The following is a 14,042-nucleotide window of genomic DNA, read 5'->3' on the forward strand; positions in this document are numbered from 1 at the left end:
TTTACTAGTCCATCTCAATTATTTCAACCAAAGTTACCAAATATCTAGTTCAAAATCCATTAAATTTCAATTAATTTGAAACTTTTTAGATCCTGAATACTAATTTATATGGAATTTGGATTTTGGCCTGCAGATATATAAGCCACCGACACTATAGGCCCGTTTTTTTTGGTAGGGTCTTGTCTCTCTAAGGCCTAAGCCCAGAGGCGGAAATCACGGAACCGAGCGCGCATTTTAGAGCGGGAGTTGCAAAAACCAAGGCAAATGGCATACGCGTAGGATAGAGAAAGAGAGTGAGAGAGAGGTTTGGTCATGAAATTTAAGAGATCCTATTTTCCCCTAAAATGGTTATAAGTCTTGCTTGGATTCCAAATTCCACCGCACTCACAACCAACTCATAATAATACCTGCAAAAACGTCCATATTCATTCATCAATTGCATTAAAACCTCCGCAAATTAAATCATCATCTTCGCATTCAACGACTTCGATTCTTCAGAATCACCTCATTCCGTCTCCTTCAACCCCAAGGTATTTTTCTTCAACCATTTCTCTTTTTCCTAGGAGTGAATTACTTTTATGTTACTGTTCTTGTTGTTACTTACAATTTTATTCGCATTTCGACATTTAACTGGAGATGAGGTGTTAGCGATTTACTGATCTCGGTATGAGTTGTTGCTGAAACTCTGTAGTTATGTTTTTATGTATATTTTTCGGAATTAACGGAAGGATATATAGCAAACTGGAAATGATATGTGTGAGAAAATTGCATGACAGCTTGATCAAATGGTTTATTAGTGCATAATTGCTTTTATTCCGGTTGGAGGTTTCAGAATCTGGTTATCAAAGGAGGAATAAATTGTCAATCACAAAATCACCTTTGATTCTTCAAAGACTGTAACTATCAGTAAAAAGAAAACTTGCATCAACTCGAATAACTTTAGGTGTGAATCTTACCGATCCTCTTTTTCTGATGCATCTGATACATCGAGTTACTTATCATATAGCGATTTAATTTGTGATCAGCTTATAACTATAGCTAATAGCTCAAGTATAAAGTATCAAGTATCAAGTTCCATTTCTGTTTCTGTAGTTTAGAACAGCTACATTAACCTATACTTACTTCTTAATCTCTATTGGTTTTAAATCAATAACACTTAATTAGTAAACTTTACAAGGTTTTCTTGGATTTAGGGATCTATGATGTCTGTGATGGGCAATCCAACAAACATTTTCTGGCATGAAAGCACAGTTGGGAAAACCGAAAGACAAAACCTAATCAACCAACAGGGATGTGTTGTATGGATCACAGGTCTCAGTGGATCAGGTATGTGCTCAAACACCCAACTTTCCTATTCCATTTAATTCACATTTTCATCATTGTTTTTCACTATTTTGTAGGTAAAAGTACACTTGCATGCTCATTAAACAGAGAACTACACTCCAGAGGAAAACTTTCCTATGTTCTTGATGGTGATAATGTTAGACATGGATTAAACAAAAACCTTGGATTCTCACCCGAAGATAGAACTGAAAACATTCGTCGTGTTGGTATGCATTTACTAAACTTAATCTACAATAAACTATTAGTTTTATACAAAAAGATTTGGTTAATTCTTTATTAAAGTTGTTGATTTTTTAATCATATTTAGGAGAAGTAGCTAAGCTATTTGCAGATGCTGGATTAATCTGTATAGCCAGTCTGATATCTCCTTACAGAAAGGATCGCGATGCATGTCGTGCAATGTTGACAGATGCAAATTTTATCGAGGCAATTCTTCTTTTCTGTGTTTTTATATAAAATGAGTCTGTGTTTATATAAAAAAAAAAAAAGCTAAATTTTAAATTTATCTATATATATACAAATGCAGGTGTTCATGAACATGCCTCTTGAAGTGTGTGAAAGAAGAGATCCTAAAGGTCTTTACAAGCTTGCAAGAGCTGGGAAGATTAAAGGTGCCATTTTTATTTAAAATTATTAATTCTTGTAAAATAAATTGCTAATTTTGTATTATGAGTTCTCTCTCATTCATGTAATCTTGACAAATTGCAGGCTTTACTGGGATTGATGATCCTTATGAACCACCTTTGAATTGTGAGGTACATTTTGCAAGGTCGTTTTCTGTCATTTTCGTGTACGTTGTGTAAAATTGGATGTTTTTTTTTTTTTTTTGTAGATTATGATTGAAGAAAAAGATGGAGTTTGTCCTACACCATGTGATATGGCTGGGCAAGTAGTTTCTTACTTGGATGAAAACGGGTTTCTTCATGCTTGAAAATGGGTGATCAACTTTGACTTGTTTGACCTGTTGATTTTCGGATGAATATTTTGAAGTTAAATATGTGAACCTTTAATCTTGTAGAAATGAAAACTTTAGGTTGACTAAAAGTTGTCTAATTGCATATTCGATATGTTATAGCGTGTGATGTCATTAGTATTTGAATCATTTATACCAATTGTATAAAGTATAAACCATGTCATCTTGTGCTTTTGTGTGTAGATTAGTGATACAAATAAAAGGTATAGAAAACTCATTCCGAGTCAACTAGGTCCCAACTCCAAAACACTATTAAAAAGACAATTTAATAAATTAACAGTCAACTTAAATAAATGATTTATTAAGGTTTTTATATAGAGTGAGACATTCTAATCTATTTAAAAGACAATTTAATAAATTAATAAATGAATCAAGTTATATATTAAAAATAAATAACTAAATGTTACTTGTGTTATTTTGGATATTTGGTTCTTATTTTATAAACCACAATCAATCCAAAATTCAAAATAATGATTTGATTTTGTTAAAAAAAAATGTGATTATCTGAACTAAATAGTTAAATTGGACACAGGAATATGCAAAGTTACATGTTAATGGATCAATGATCTGAACCTATCCACATAATGTGTTTGTGTTTGTATTTGACATTTAAATGCTATGACTTGTAATTGTATGTATACAAACATTGTATGCTGTATAACTATATGGCACAAGTTATATTTTGCGAAAATAAACCTTGTTTTCTAGAATTATGTTGAAAATTTTATTTAAAAGGTCTAGTGAAATAAATTAAAACTTAATTAATCTTCTTCAGCAGTCATCAGATATTCCAATTCGATCCAACTTATTCTATTCACAAGTATCCATCGTTTTTATATAATAAAAACCGAACGACCTTTAATACGATAATACCGATGGGAATTTATGACTTGTTCTAATGACGTTGAAAACAAAAATAAAATAAGAAAAAAATAAAGAAAAGCCAGCCAGCCAGCTTCGATAAATAAATAAATAATTAAAGAGAAAAAAACAAAATAAAACAATTAGGAATCTTTATAAAACGAAAGATAAATCAAATTTAATTTATTCCATTTGTCGTATAAATTCAACCTCCGATGAACACTTTACATCAACCAATAACAAAAATGTTCGGAACATTATCCGAAGAAGCAGAAGTGAAGGTTCCGGCGAGCAAAGCCTGGGCGCTCTACGGCACCCTCGAGCTCGCAAAGGCCGCCGCCGGAAAAATGCTCGAGGCGGTTGATGTTGAAGAAGGCGACGGTGGCGCCGGTACCATTCTCAAGCTCACTTTACTTCCCGGTAAGTGATCATCGTCTAAAACGCCGATCATTCTTAACAAATAACAAACAACAGCTAATTGCAGTAAACGAAATCATGATTCATTAATAATACGATCTGAACTGCAGGGTTAGGGTTTAAGTATTACAAAGAGAAGTTTACGAAAGTGGATAACGAGAACAAGGTGAAGGAGACTGAAATAGTGGAGGGAGGATTTCTTGATATCGGATTTATTCTTTATAGGATCAGGATCGAGATCAAGGAGAATCCAAATGACGACACTGGTTCATCGTGTGTGGTGAAGTTAACGCTTGAATATGAGGTTAAAGAAGAGGCTGCTGCTAATGCTTCTCTTGTCACCAATGCGCCTCTCCTTGCCCTTTTGAGCGTTGGAAGTGAGCATCTCTTGAAATCTAATTGAAGCAAAAAAAACGTTTGTTCTTGTGGTTTTATGATTAATGTGATTATTAAGAATAAATACAATTTGCTTTTCTTATGTAAATTAGTGAATCGATCGTATGAGATTTTGAATTGAGGAAGAAAGCTTTGTTAGAAAATGCCACCCAATCGCCCGCTAGAAATAACATAATAATAAGACCCAAACAAAGAGAACAAGGGTATTTTAGTAATTTGGCATATATTATGTTGGTTATTAAGTTTGTTTATTATTATTATATTTTTTTAACGGCTAGTAAATAGTTAAAAGTTAAATTCATCAAACTAGTTAATAACGCCTACGTATAGACCCCAAACTTCCAATCTAAGCCGCTTCTATCTCTACCAAGTGGATTAGGACCTCCAATAAATTGAATCCTCTTAAATCTCTCTCATCTCTTCCAAAGATTAATAACATGGTATCAGTGTATGGTTGATCTGTTCTTTGTCCCATTTCATTCATCTTCTTCACGTAATCCTCATCATGCCACGTAATCCTCATCATGCCCGAGTCTGGTTCAAACGATTCCACAACTCTCAATATTTAGGGTTCTATTTCATTGTATGTTATGATAATCCAAGCTTTGTCTTTGTTTCTAATGTCTTTAATGACGTCAGATTTACTTCGTGGAAACAATCAATGATGATTTCTATATCTGCTAAAAACAAGCTCGGATTCGTTCCTGGCACAATCATTCTGTCATATTCATGTCTTCCTCTTATTCTAATTGGTAACAAAATAATCCAATAATGATAAGATGGATCTTGAACTCTCTAACTAAGATAATCACTAATAGTGTTCTTTTCCTTCAAATCACACATGAAATTTGAACACTGTCAAATTAGAGATACAAACAATTTGACTGTGCTTTAATTTATCAAATACAACAAAAATGGTATAATCTATCTCAAGGATAGGATTTATTTTTATTTTTATTAGTATTTCACCAAACTAACTCGAAATTGGGCCGAATTACACATGGTTTAAGGTATTCCTTCATGTTCATGTGGTGTTGTAGTGGGAATCCACAAGTATTTTGAAGACTCGTGTTTAATTCAACTCTTAATTCCTATAAAATCATTCAAGGAAATTTTTTCATGATGAAACCATTGACAAGTATTGCCACTACTTATTATTTAATTCTCCAAGAAAAATACGAACATGTATCAACATATCCCCTGATATGAACACTGATGCTATTGCCATATATGCTCTACTAAAACTTTTAATTCTTCTAAGAAGCCTTTAACATGCAATCACCATAAAAATTCCGGACCGGTGGTTGTCGAGGCCAACAAATAAATAACCCTAAAATTTGCACGGTAGATAGTCTATAATGGTAAGGGGATCAAATCCACGAAGATTGGTTCAATTTACGACTCTATGATTTCTCTTTGTAAAAACACTCGTGAAATGAAAATAAAAATAAAAATAAAAATGAGGATTTTAGTCTTTTGGTTGTTTTAAAGAAACCAAGTTATACTAAAACTTGGAAATTGCAAGTAAATCAGAAAAGAGTTTGATTCAAATTAATAGGAGAGAGATAGTTGGCATTGGTATAATTGTACATTAGATGTTATTGTGCAATATTTGTGATTTAATTTAACTTGGTTATAGTGACTTAAAAACTAAGTAACCTAGGCTTTTCTTATTGGCACAATGGCTAGAGAAGCTCATAACATATTTTTTTTAGTTAAAGTCATACATCAATGAAACATATAATTGATGAAAATCAACTAGCATTAAGATTTAAGAACCACCAAGTCCAAAAGGAAATCAATATGCTTTCATTACCATTATGGAGGAAATACTTTCATGATTTAAGTAAAATGAAAACAAAGACATAAACCATTTGTTGCTTGCTAATTTGAAGATCTATTACTTAACAAAGAAATTAGCCAATTAATTAAATATTCATTCATCTAAACTCATGATTAAAGACAAATAAACATAAAAAGTTGTTTAGCTAAAAAATACTTCCATAAACTTCAACCATAAGTTATGTTAGTTAGTTACTTGTTATATATTATGTTAGTTAGTTAGTTTGTTCCCACCTAATTTTATTTAATGTATATATTAGATATTTCTAATGTACTTTGTTAATCAACTAATAAATGAGATCATCTCAAATCTCTGTCAATTCTTCCAAAACTTAATCTACAATAGTTGGTCACCACCATCACCTTATTGTCATTGACCATTAAAGATGCACCTTAAAAACAATAATCTACAAGTGAACAAATAAGATGAACTGAGAAGAAGAACCATTAACAAGTTCATGAAGTTCTCTAAGAAGAATGTACATCGACAATCATTTACACATCACTACGTTTGCAACGGTGCAGCCAAAGCTTATCCCTACATATAAGGAGATAAACGGAAGAATATAAGCATTCAAAGGGGCTAACGGTCCTCAATAATGACTTCATGTACTAGGATAAGAGAATCTCTCCTATATAACATAAAAAGGGAGCTTTTGACACTCTTACATAGTAACTATGATGTATTCCTTTATCGACATGCATACATGATTGGGATAGTGAAAGATATATCATATCACAAGTTTAACATCAATGCCCTGATCATACCTACTAGGAAAAGAAGCAAGTGTAAGTACAAAACAATAAACATTAAGGTAAATAAGATGGTTAAGTCAGTAGAGTTCAGTAGAGTTCAGTAGAGTTCCAAAAGGATTGTTACCCCTTTCTATAGGTTGTGGAGGATGTGCATCGGCTATAATGATTTCAGTAGAGTTCCAAAAGGATTGTTACCCCTTTCTATAGATATCTAAAAAGTAGATTCAATAGAAGGTTCAAGTGGAAGTCTTACTGGATGCATGTATAGGCCACCACCATATCCAAATGAAAACATATACAAAGAAAAGATAACTTTTTATTCAAAAAATAAGGAAGAATTTTCAACATAAAGATGTCATTCACCAAAAACTTTTGTGACATCATACTAGTGTTTGGTGGATCATGATTTAAGGATCAAACAAGAAGGAATCTTGAAGTGTATGTTGACGAAAAGGAAAAAGTAGACGTGAGGAAGCCTTCATTGTGGACATAGAAGAAATATTCTTGACATTGCATTGGGTTTAAATAAAGTTTAATCCATCCAAATGTGTCTTAAAAGTGAGGAATGCAAGTTCTTAGTTTACATTGAAAGAAGCATCCTCCATTCAATCACATCCTCAATGAAAGGGTAATTAGCTTTTGAAGTTCCACTATAAAGGAAAATAGTAGATTTCATCTTTAATTGTAAATTATACTTATATATGTATATGCTTAAATATTTACCTCCGACATTATGATGTTAAAATACCATTGTTGCATCTTGTAATGGAAAAAACCAATGGGCATTGTTATTGATAGTTTATTTTTATTTTTTGATAATTTATTAATGGGCTTCATACTATTAGAGGTCATTATATTATAACGAACCTTGGGGAAACACAGCCTTGCCCATTTTTCATGACCACGCATCCACACATCCACACTCAGCATGAGTTGCACGAGATAGTCTGGACAAACTGAAAGAACCCCTTTCTATACTTTCATATTTATGAAAGACCCAAATTTTCATATTTGACAATTGTTATTCCGAAACATGCTACATGCATATTCATAAAACAATATTTTATATTGATAAAACTGTTACAAACTACTGGATACAAACCCACTATCTCATAGTGTTATATATTACATAACTTCCCAGGATTCTATAGATTTATACATATGGGAGTGCAAAATACAATAGTTTCAAACTATTCGAAAATCTTCTATCAATACAGTAGTTTCAAACTATTCAAAAAAATCTGCTACCAGTATATCACTATACTGGGTGCTTATCTCCTGCGAATTAGTTAAACATTGAGAGGGGTAAACGATAACGCTTAGTGAGTTCAATAATAGATACAATATAACGTTATGCCATATATATACTGTAATATGCCAGAAGCAAAGAGGAACAAGGAACAACAAAGGTATAATGCGAAAAGCTTTCCATATTAATCAATGAGACATAACAAATTCCATACTTGATATAAAATCAATAAAGTTTCAGCACAAATGGCACAGTAAATACTCAAGAATATCATTTTGCTAGAATATTTAAGCTTTCATCCTTATCTTAGCATACTACCGAAGCCAAAGTGATGCCTATGTCATACACTTCATGGTCAACGGTTCATACCAATACCCAAGTGATGCTTATGTCATACACTTCAAGTCAGAGGTACAGCCTTGCTATAAAATAACAGATACAACAACTCGAGATGATAACATGGAAAAACACATAGCACATATAACACATAACATACAATTGTTCCTATATATTAAACTCACCGAGAAATAACCGGGGGTCAAAATAGTAATTTGGGCATCACTTCGGCTTTAAATATGACTTTCTTCGTTGAAAACCGGGAGTTTTCTTGAAAACCGGGCTCTGCGAAGGTAGAGCTTTGAAACCGAAAAGATAAATTTTTCGGGCTTCTCAGAAATCTCAGGCCGCGTTTCGGGCTTTGGAATAAGTACCGGGGCTTCGGGGGAAGTCGGAATGCAAGAAAATGTTGGAAAGGGGTGAAAAAGACCAAAATTCAAACATGTAACCAGGAGGTCTCGCACCCTTTATATAGGTGCGAGCCTCGGATCCGAAGCGAGGAGAGGAGCGCATGTGTGCGAGGCTCAGAACACACGACAGCAGGGCGAAGCTTCGGCCGGAGAGCTGGCTGCTTCGGATTGGGTCGGCTGCTTCGGTCCAATGGGAGGAGGACACGAGGGTCGGATCACGTGTTGCATGCGAGGATCACGTGTGGCATGCGAGGATCACGTGCTTCTTCGGACACCTGTGCGACACGCGTCGCTTCTCAGACATGCCACGCAGCAGCTTCGGACACGTGGCCAACTCCGAGCGAGGGTGACGTGGCAATCACTATTCATGCGGAATTTCTCGAAAAATGTGCCCAATCTTGTAAAATCCATAACTTTCTCATACGCACTCCGTTTTTGACGTTCTTTATATGCACGCGTAGAGAAAATTATGCTCTACAACTTTCGTTTAGACTTCGTCGGAAAATTTTGACTTTATTTTTATATTATTATTTTTAACAGACCGGGACTGGTAAATCCGTTAAAAATTCATAACTTCTTCATCTGACGTCCGTTTTCGTCAGACTTTTTACCGTTGTACTACTAATGACGAGACCTTCGATTCTCGTTTAGGTTGTGTCGGCTAAAAATCACTCGATCGAAAATTCGAGTTTTTAGCTGTCTACTGCTAAGCTGAAACTTGTAAAAATCATAACTTCCTCATACGAAGTCAGATTTTGGCGTTCTTTTTATCGAACTTCTCGGTTGAACGAATACTATGAATTTCATTTAGATCACTAAGGCTAAAAAATAGTTTATCAAAAACTCACTTTTTACGTCATTCGGCACCGTGTCGGTTTTATCGCGGATCTTCGATTGGTCATAACTTCTTCGTTATAACTCGGATTTCGACGAGGTTTTCGCCTACGTGTTTCTAACGAGATTATCTACAACTTTCAACAATAAAATTTTACTTATTTCAAGTTTTATATTTTCGCTAAATTTCACTATTTAGCTTTTAATTGGAATCTCATAAGACTTCCAATAATTTATGAGTGATTCTAAACATAGTTTTACCTTATTTCTAGTAAAAACTATCTGTTAGAACTCAGTACTCAATATCACATAATATTTCATAATATTATTTATATAAAACACGATCTCAAAACGTGTATGTTACACAAACTTTCTTGGAAACCGGATATGGTACGCCTTACATGTCTCTTGTAACAATGCATATTTTTCATAAACATTAAACATTTAAATTCCAAGAAATATCAGAGTTTACATGTCATCACAAAAACCAGAGTTTCAAAAATATTTATAAGTATTCCCAAAAACATCAATGGGTGTTACCAATTCATATCCTAACCATAATTAAAGCAACAATGATGAAACATAAAAAAAAAAGTCCAGTCCAATATCCTTAATGCTTCTAAGCCCACACACTCTATGGTTTGCTACCTAAACCTGTAAACACATAGAAACAATATCTGACAGACAATAAGTATGGTGGTCAAAACCGTAAAATTTAGGGTTTGTCCCCTGGGTGCGTACGAAAAGCACGCCCAGCGTACTCCTATTTTTTCTGAAAATGGCAACAATGCCCCTAGGTACCAAATTTGCAAACTATTTACACACCAATGGTCAAAAATGAAAAGTACCTTGAATCGGGTATTACAGAAATCTTCAAGAGCGATCTTGTCTAACATATAATTAATAATGTCCATAAAATTTTTGGGCCCCTTTAAAAGATGGGCCCTGAACGGTCATCCCTATCGTCCATCCTCTGGGACTGGCATGAAGTGTATAGCAGTTACTTTGTTATCATCGAGAAAAGAGAAAGAAGATTATTATATTGGCTTCCCACATTCAACAACTCATTTTATCATCGAGAAAAGAGAAAGAATATTATTATACTGGCTTCCCATATTTGAGAGTGCATTTGTTCATCCGTTTTTAAGGAGTACTACAAAAGCTTTAAAGCAACGTGTCTATGACTATCAAAATTTAAAGAAAGAACACAAAAGTACAGCATGTCTACTTCATGATCTGTCAACATTTTTGTGAGGAGACCAAGAAATGGTAAAGAGCGGTTCTGTGAGAGTGTACTCCTTGCCGGCATCCACTCCTTCTCCCTACCCGTCAATATTTTAAAACTCAAAGCTCTCCTCACAACATTACTCTCACTTATTAAGCCAAATGAGCAATTATTAAGCCGAGTCAACAATTAACCTACAAGAACAGGTTACCACTTGGTGATATTTGAACAAAACATAAATTTCAATGGTTTTTTTTTTGTACAAAGCCCTTACTTGGATGATATTTTTTGAACATGTCAAACTTTGATGATATTTTTTGAATGTTTTTGAAACATACTTATCCTTATAAGTCATTTTCACAAATATGAAAAGTGCAAAATAGTCTCTTTAAATGGAGGGATGGGTGCTGCAAATTTTTTAAAATATAAAACATAATCTATCAACTTTGGCTTCAAAGGTTGGACTATACCTAAAATTTTAAACAAACCACATAGATCATAGATCATTTCTGCCATTTACTCTTTAACAAATCATCCGGATCCATCCCTAAATAGTGCGATTAGTTGATCCATCACATTATCCATTATATCACTTTTTATCACTTCAAGACTTTTCACATGTGAAAATATTCACCAAATTGATCAATATTCTCCAACGTCCTTAAAAAAGAGTAAACAAAAGAAAGCCAGCCCCACAATGAATTTGAAAAACATAAAAAGACAATTTATACAATTAGGAATCCTTGGAAAACAAACCAAAACAAATTTATTCCACTTAATTTTCTCTGTATAAATTCAAACTCCGATGAGCATTTGTCACCAAGCAGCATATAAAAATGTTTGGAACCTTATCGGAAGAGACAGAAGTGAAGGTGCCGGCAAGCAAAGCCTGGAAGCTCTACGGCACCCTCGAGCTAGCAAAGGTGGCCGCCGGAAAAATTCTTGAGGCGATTGATGTTGTTGAAGGCGACGGTGGCGTTGGGACCATTCTCAAGGTCACTGTAAAACGCGGTAAACGTCCCAATCATCTAAAAAGTTCATCACTTTTAGCAAATAAATAAACTATTAATAAGATGAAGTGATATTTGCAGGGTCAGACACTAAGTATTACAAAGAGAAATTTACGAAAATCGATAACGAGAACATGGTTAAGGAGGGTGAAGTGGTGGAAGGAGCATTTCTGGATATGGGATTTACTTTTTACAGGATCAAGATCGAGATCAAAGAGAATCCAAATGATGACACTGGTTTGTCTTGTCTTGTAAAATTGTCGGTTGAATACGAGGTTAAAGAAGAGGCTGCTGCTAATGCTTCTCTTGTCACCAATGAGCCTCTTCTCGCCATTATGAGTGTTGCAAACGAGCATCTCTTGAAATCCAGTTGACGCGAGAGATGTTGATGAATACGTTGCTTTTTCTATCAATTTTGGTACGTTTGTAGTGATCCTACAAGTTTTTGATTTGTTGAATAAAGACTTTGTTAGCAAATTACAGTAGATTAGTGTTTTATTCTCGGTTCATACGATACAAGAACAATCATAGAGTGGTGCTGTGGTATAATCGTGTTTGGATAATTAACTTTGTCATTCGGTTCTATCAAATGTTTATATATAGTTTGTGATTGATTGAAAATAATTAAATTTTTCTATACTCATATGGTGAGAGTGAGACACTTCGTATGACCAGTGAGCGAGCTTTTGCTTAGAGACGTGGTAATAGAATAAAAGATACAACAATCTAATCCTATATAATACATCCAACCCAAATAAATGGAACCATGAGTCGGCGATTTTGGGCCGCAAAACGAAGCATGAGGTGGCGACACAGGGAAAAGGTGTGGGAAAAGAGAGAGTGACTAAGCTTAAGCCTTGAGGAGGTGCGGAGGAGGCAAGCAGCTGACGCCGTATAAGTTAAGAATGGGCAGCGGCAGTTCTAATTGGTTAAGGGCGGTGTGAGCAACCCAACTTCTTAGCACCATCTAAGTTAAAATCACTACGGACAATCTTCCTAGTGGTTGATGGAAGCGGCTTATCCACGTGTACAACAATTCATTTTGTTAACATAAAGGTAATTGACATAGAAAAAATTGCAAAAATGCGTGTACAACAATTCATTTTGTTAACATAGAGGTAATTGACATAGAAAAAATTGTAAAAATGGTTCGTATGTTGTCGAAATTATGTGATATTGTGGTGAAATGGTCCAATTATAGATCTTTTAGGGATCTTGGTTTCTATACATTTGAAATTACTTTTATGCCCCTATAAATATTTTTTTCATTTTCTTAATTGTTATAAGCCTTAAACTATTTAGAAATTAAAAAATAGCCCAACCGCCGCCCCCGCAATTCCCTCTTTTCCCTCTCTCATCACACCTACCATTCCCTCTTTCCCCTCTCTCGTCCGAAACCACCATCACCAGCTTCTCTTCTTGCCTAGATCTAAACCAAGTGCCCATAAATCATAGACATCATACTCAATGCCCAAAAAATCATACTCAGTGCTTAGATGGATGCAGCGGGTGCTTAAACCAAAAAATTAAACATGAGTATCATGGCCAAAACAAACCCATCAATTAAAATCATAAATCTTGGATGAAATCAAAACCTTGGAAACACAATTCACAAGTGTACGTAGCTGAATTAAATCCTAAAATCCCAAAATAAGCTTAAACCAGACATTGTATCTTTCTTATCATATTCATGTTTCAAAATTAGCCGACATAGTGTAAATGAAAGTAGTAGATCTCGTCAATAGCTACACGTTGATATAAAACTCGTCAAAAACAGAGCTCATACGAAGAAGTTATACATTTTTTAAGAAATCGGAAAATTTCGCGTGCAGTCGCGCGCACCGACCATGGGTGTGGCGTGCTCAGACCCTCCATGGAAAAGTGACACGTGACATCACACATAAGGTGACACGTCATCATGGCCAACCATAAGCACGACGCACAGGGAGCAGAGTGTGCGGCGCGCCTTGTCTTTTCACCACTTCTCCAACTCTCTCTAAAGTTATCTCATAACCTTTTAGCCCTTCTTACTCCCTAGTTCCCAGTTACTTTAGTGAAGCCCTACAGTGTCCAATATCCAGAGAATAGAAGCTCCCGGGTCAAAGCTTTGTCCGCGTAATCCTCGGTTTTCGTTGGATTTCTTTGTAAGTCAAGCTACGCTTATTTATTTTAAGTGTAAATTTTAATTATAGTCATAGTCGTTATTATGGATCCATAATTAAAATTTATATGTGATTCCAAGTCATTATATTGATTAATCAACTTACGGGAGTGATGTCTAGGCTGGTTTAGTGAGGTGTTTAAAATGGGATTTCCAAACAGTATACTCTGTATACCAAACAGACCCTACCTCCGATATAATCCTACCTGATTATTCATTACTTGATAG

At 34.6% G+C, this 14,042-nt stretch overlaps 3 protein-coding genes across 6 annotated transcripts; all 3 read left to right on the top strand.

The window, feature by feature from the left end:
- The first annotated feature begins 212 nt into the window (after nt 1-212).
- On the top strand, nt 213-2,388 carry APK3 (adenosine-5'-phosphosulfate (APS) kinase 3). Of its 4 annotated transcripts, none has more exons than XM_079054399.1 (8): nt 224-530; nt 777-943; nt 1,194-1,326; nt 1,401-1,550; nt 1,652-1,770; nt 1,871-1,955; nt 2,053-2,099; nt 2,177-2,388. In XM_079054399.1, the coding sequence occupies exons 3-8, from the start codon at nt 1,200-1,202 to the stop codon at nt 2,273-2,275; spliced, it is 627 nt and encodes a 208-aa protein (XP_078910525.1). In that variant the 5' UTR covers nt 224-530; nt 777-943; nt 1,194-1,199; the 3' UTR covers nt 2,276-2,388. The 4 variants fall into 4 exon arrangements, with proteins under 4 accessions (XP_078910527.1, XP_078910526.1, XP_078910525.1 ...); XM_079054398.1 differs by having other exon boundaries at nt 833-943; XM_079054401.1 differs by lacking the exon at nt 777-943 and having other exon boundaries at nt 213-530.
- A 994-nt stretch (nt 2,389-3,382) lies between these two features.
- Nucleotides 3,383-4,079, top strand: LOC145120458 (norbelladine synthase-like). The gene is made up of 2 exons (XM_079056282.1): nt 3,383-3,598; nt 3,706-4,079. Exons 1-2 carry the CDS (start codon nt 3,394-3,396, stop codon nt 3,996-3,998), a joined length of 498 nt encoding a protein of 165 aa, XP_078912408.1. The 5' UTR covers nt 3,383-3,393; the 3' UTR covers nt 3,999-4,079.
- Nucleotides 4,080-11,404: 7,325 nt separating this feature from the next.
- Nucleotides 11,405-12,130, top strand: LOC145120633 (norbelladine synthase-like). The gene is made up of 2 exons (XM_079056435.1): nt 11,405-11,654; nt 11,735-12,130. Exons 1-2 carry the CDS (start codon nt 11,480-11,482, stop codon nt 12,025-12,027), a joined length of 468 nt encoding a protein of 155 aa, XP_078912561.1. The 5' UTR covers nt 11,405-11,479; the 3' UTR covers nt 12,028-12,130.
- Nucleotides 12,131-14,042: the final 1,912 nt, after the last annotated feature.

The sequence above is a fragment of the Lactuca virosa genome, chromosome 6, assembly GCF_052849685.1.
Source record: "Lactuca virosa cultivar CGN04683 chromosome 6, Lactuca_virosa_CGN04683_v6, whole genome shotgun sequence".
Taxonomy (NCBI): domain Eukaryota; kingdom Viridiplantae; phylum Streptophyta; class Magnoliopsida; order Asterales; family Asteraceae; genus Lactuca; species Lactuca virosa.

Excerpts from the sequence above, each read along its gene's own strand:
- LOC145120633 (XM_079056435.1), top strand. The coding sequence starts at position 11,480 with ATGTTTGGAACCTTATCGGAAGAGACAGAAGTGAAGGTGCCGGCAAGC. Across the intron at positions 11,655-11,734 it reads CAAGGTCACTGTAAAACGCG|GGTCAGACACTAAGTATTAC; the intron begins GTAAACGTCCCA and ends TGATATTTGCAG.
- APK3 (XM_079054401.1), top strand. The coding sequence starts at position 1,200 with ATGATGTCTGTGATGGGCAATCCAACAAACATTTTCTGGCATGAAAGC. Across the intron at positions 1,551-1,651 it reads TGAAAACATTCGTCGTGTTG|GAGAAGTAGCTAAGCTATTT; the intron begins GTATGCATTTAC and ends AATCATATTTAG. Across the intron at positions 1,771-1,870 it reads CAGATGCAAATTTTATCGAG|GTGTTCATGAACATGCCTCT; the intron begins GCAATTCTTCTT and ends ATACAAATGCAG.
- LOC145120458 (XM_079056282.1), top strand. The coding sequence starts at position 3,394 with ATGAACACTTTACATCAACCAATAACAAAAATGTTCGGAACATTATCC. Across the intron at positions 3,599-3,705 it reads CAAGCTCACTTTACTTCCCG|GGTTAGGGTTTAAGTATTAC; the intron begins GTAAGTGATCAT and ends TCTGAACTGCAG.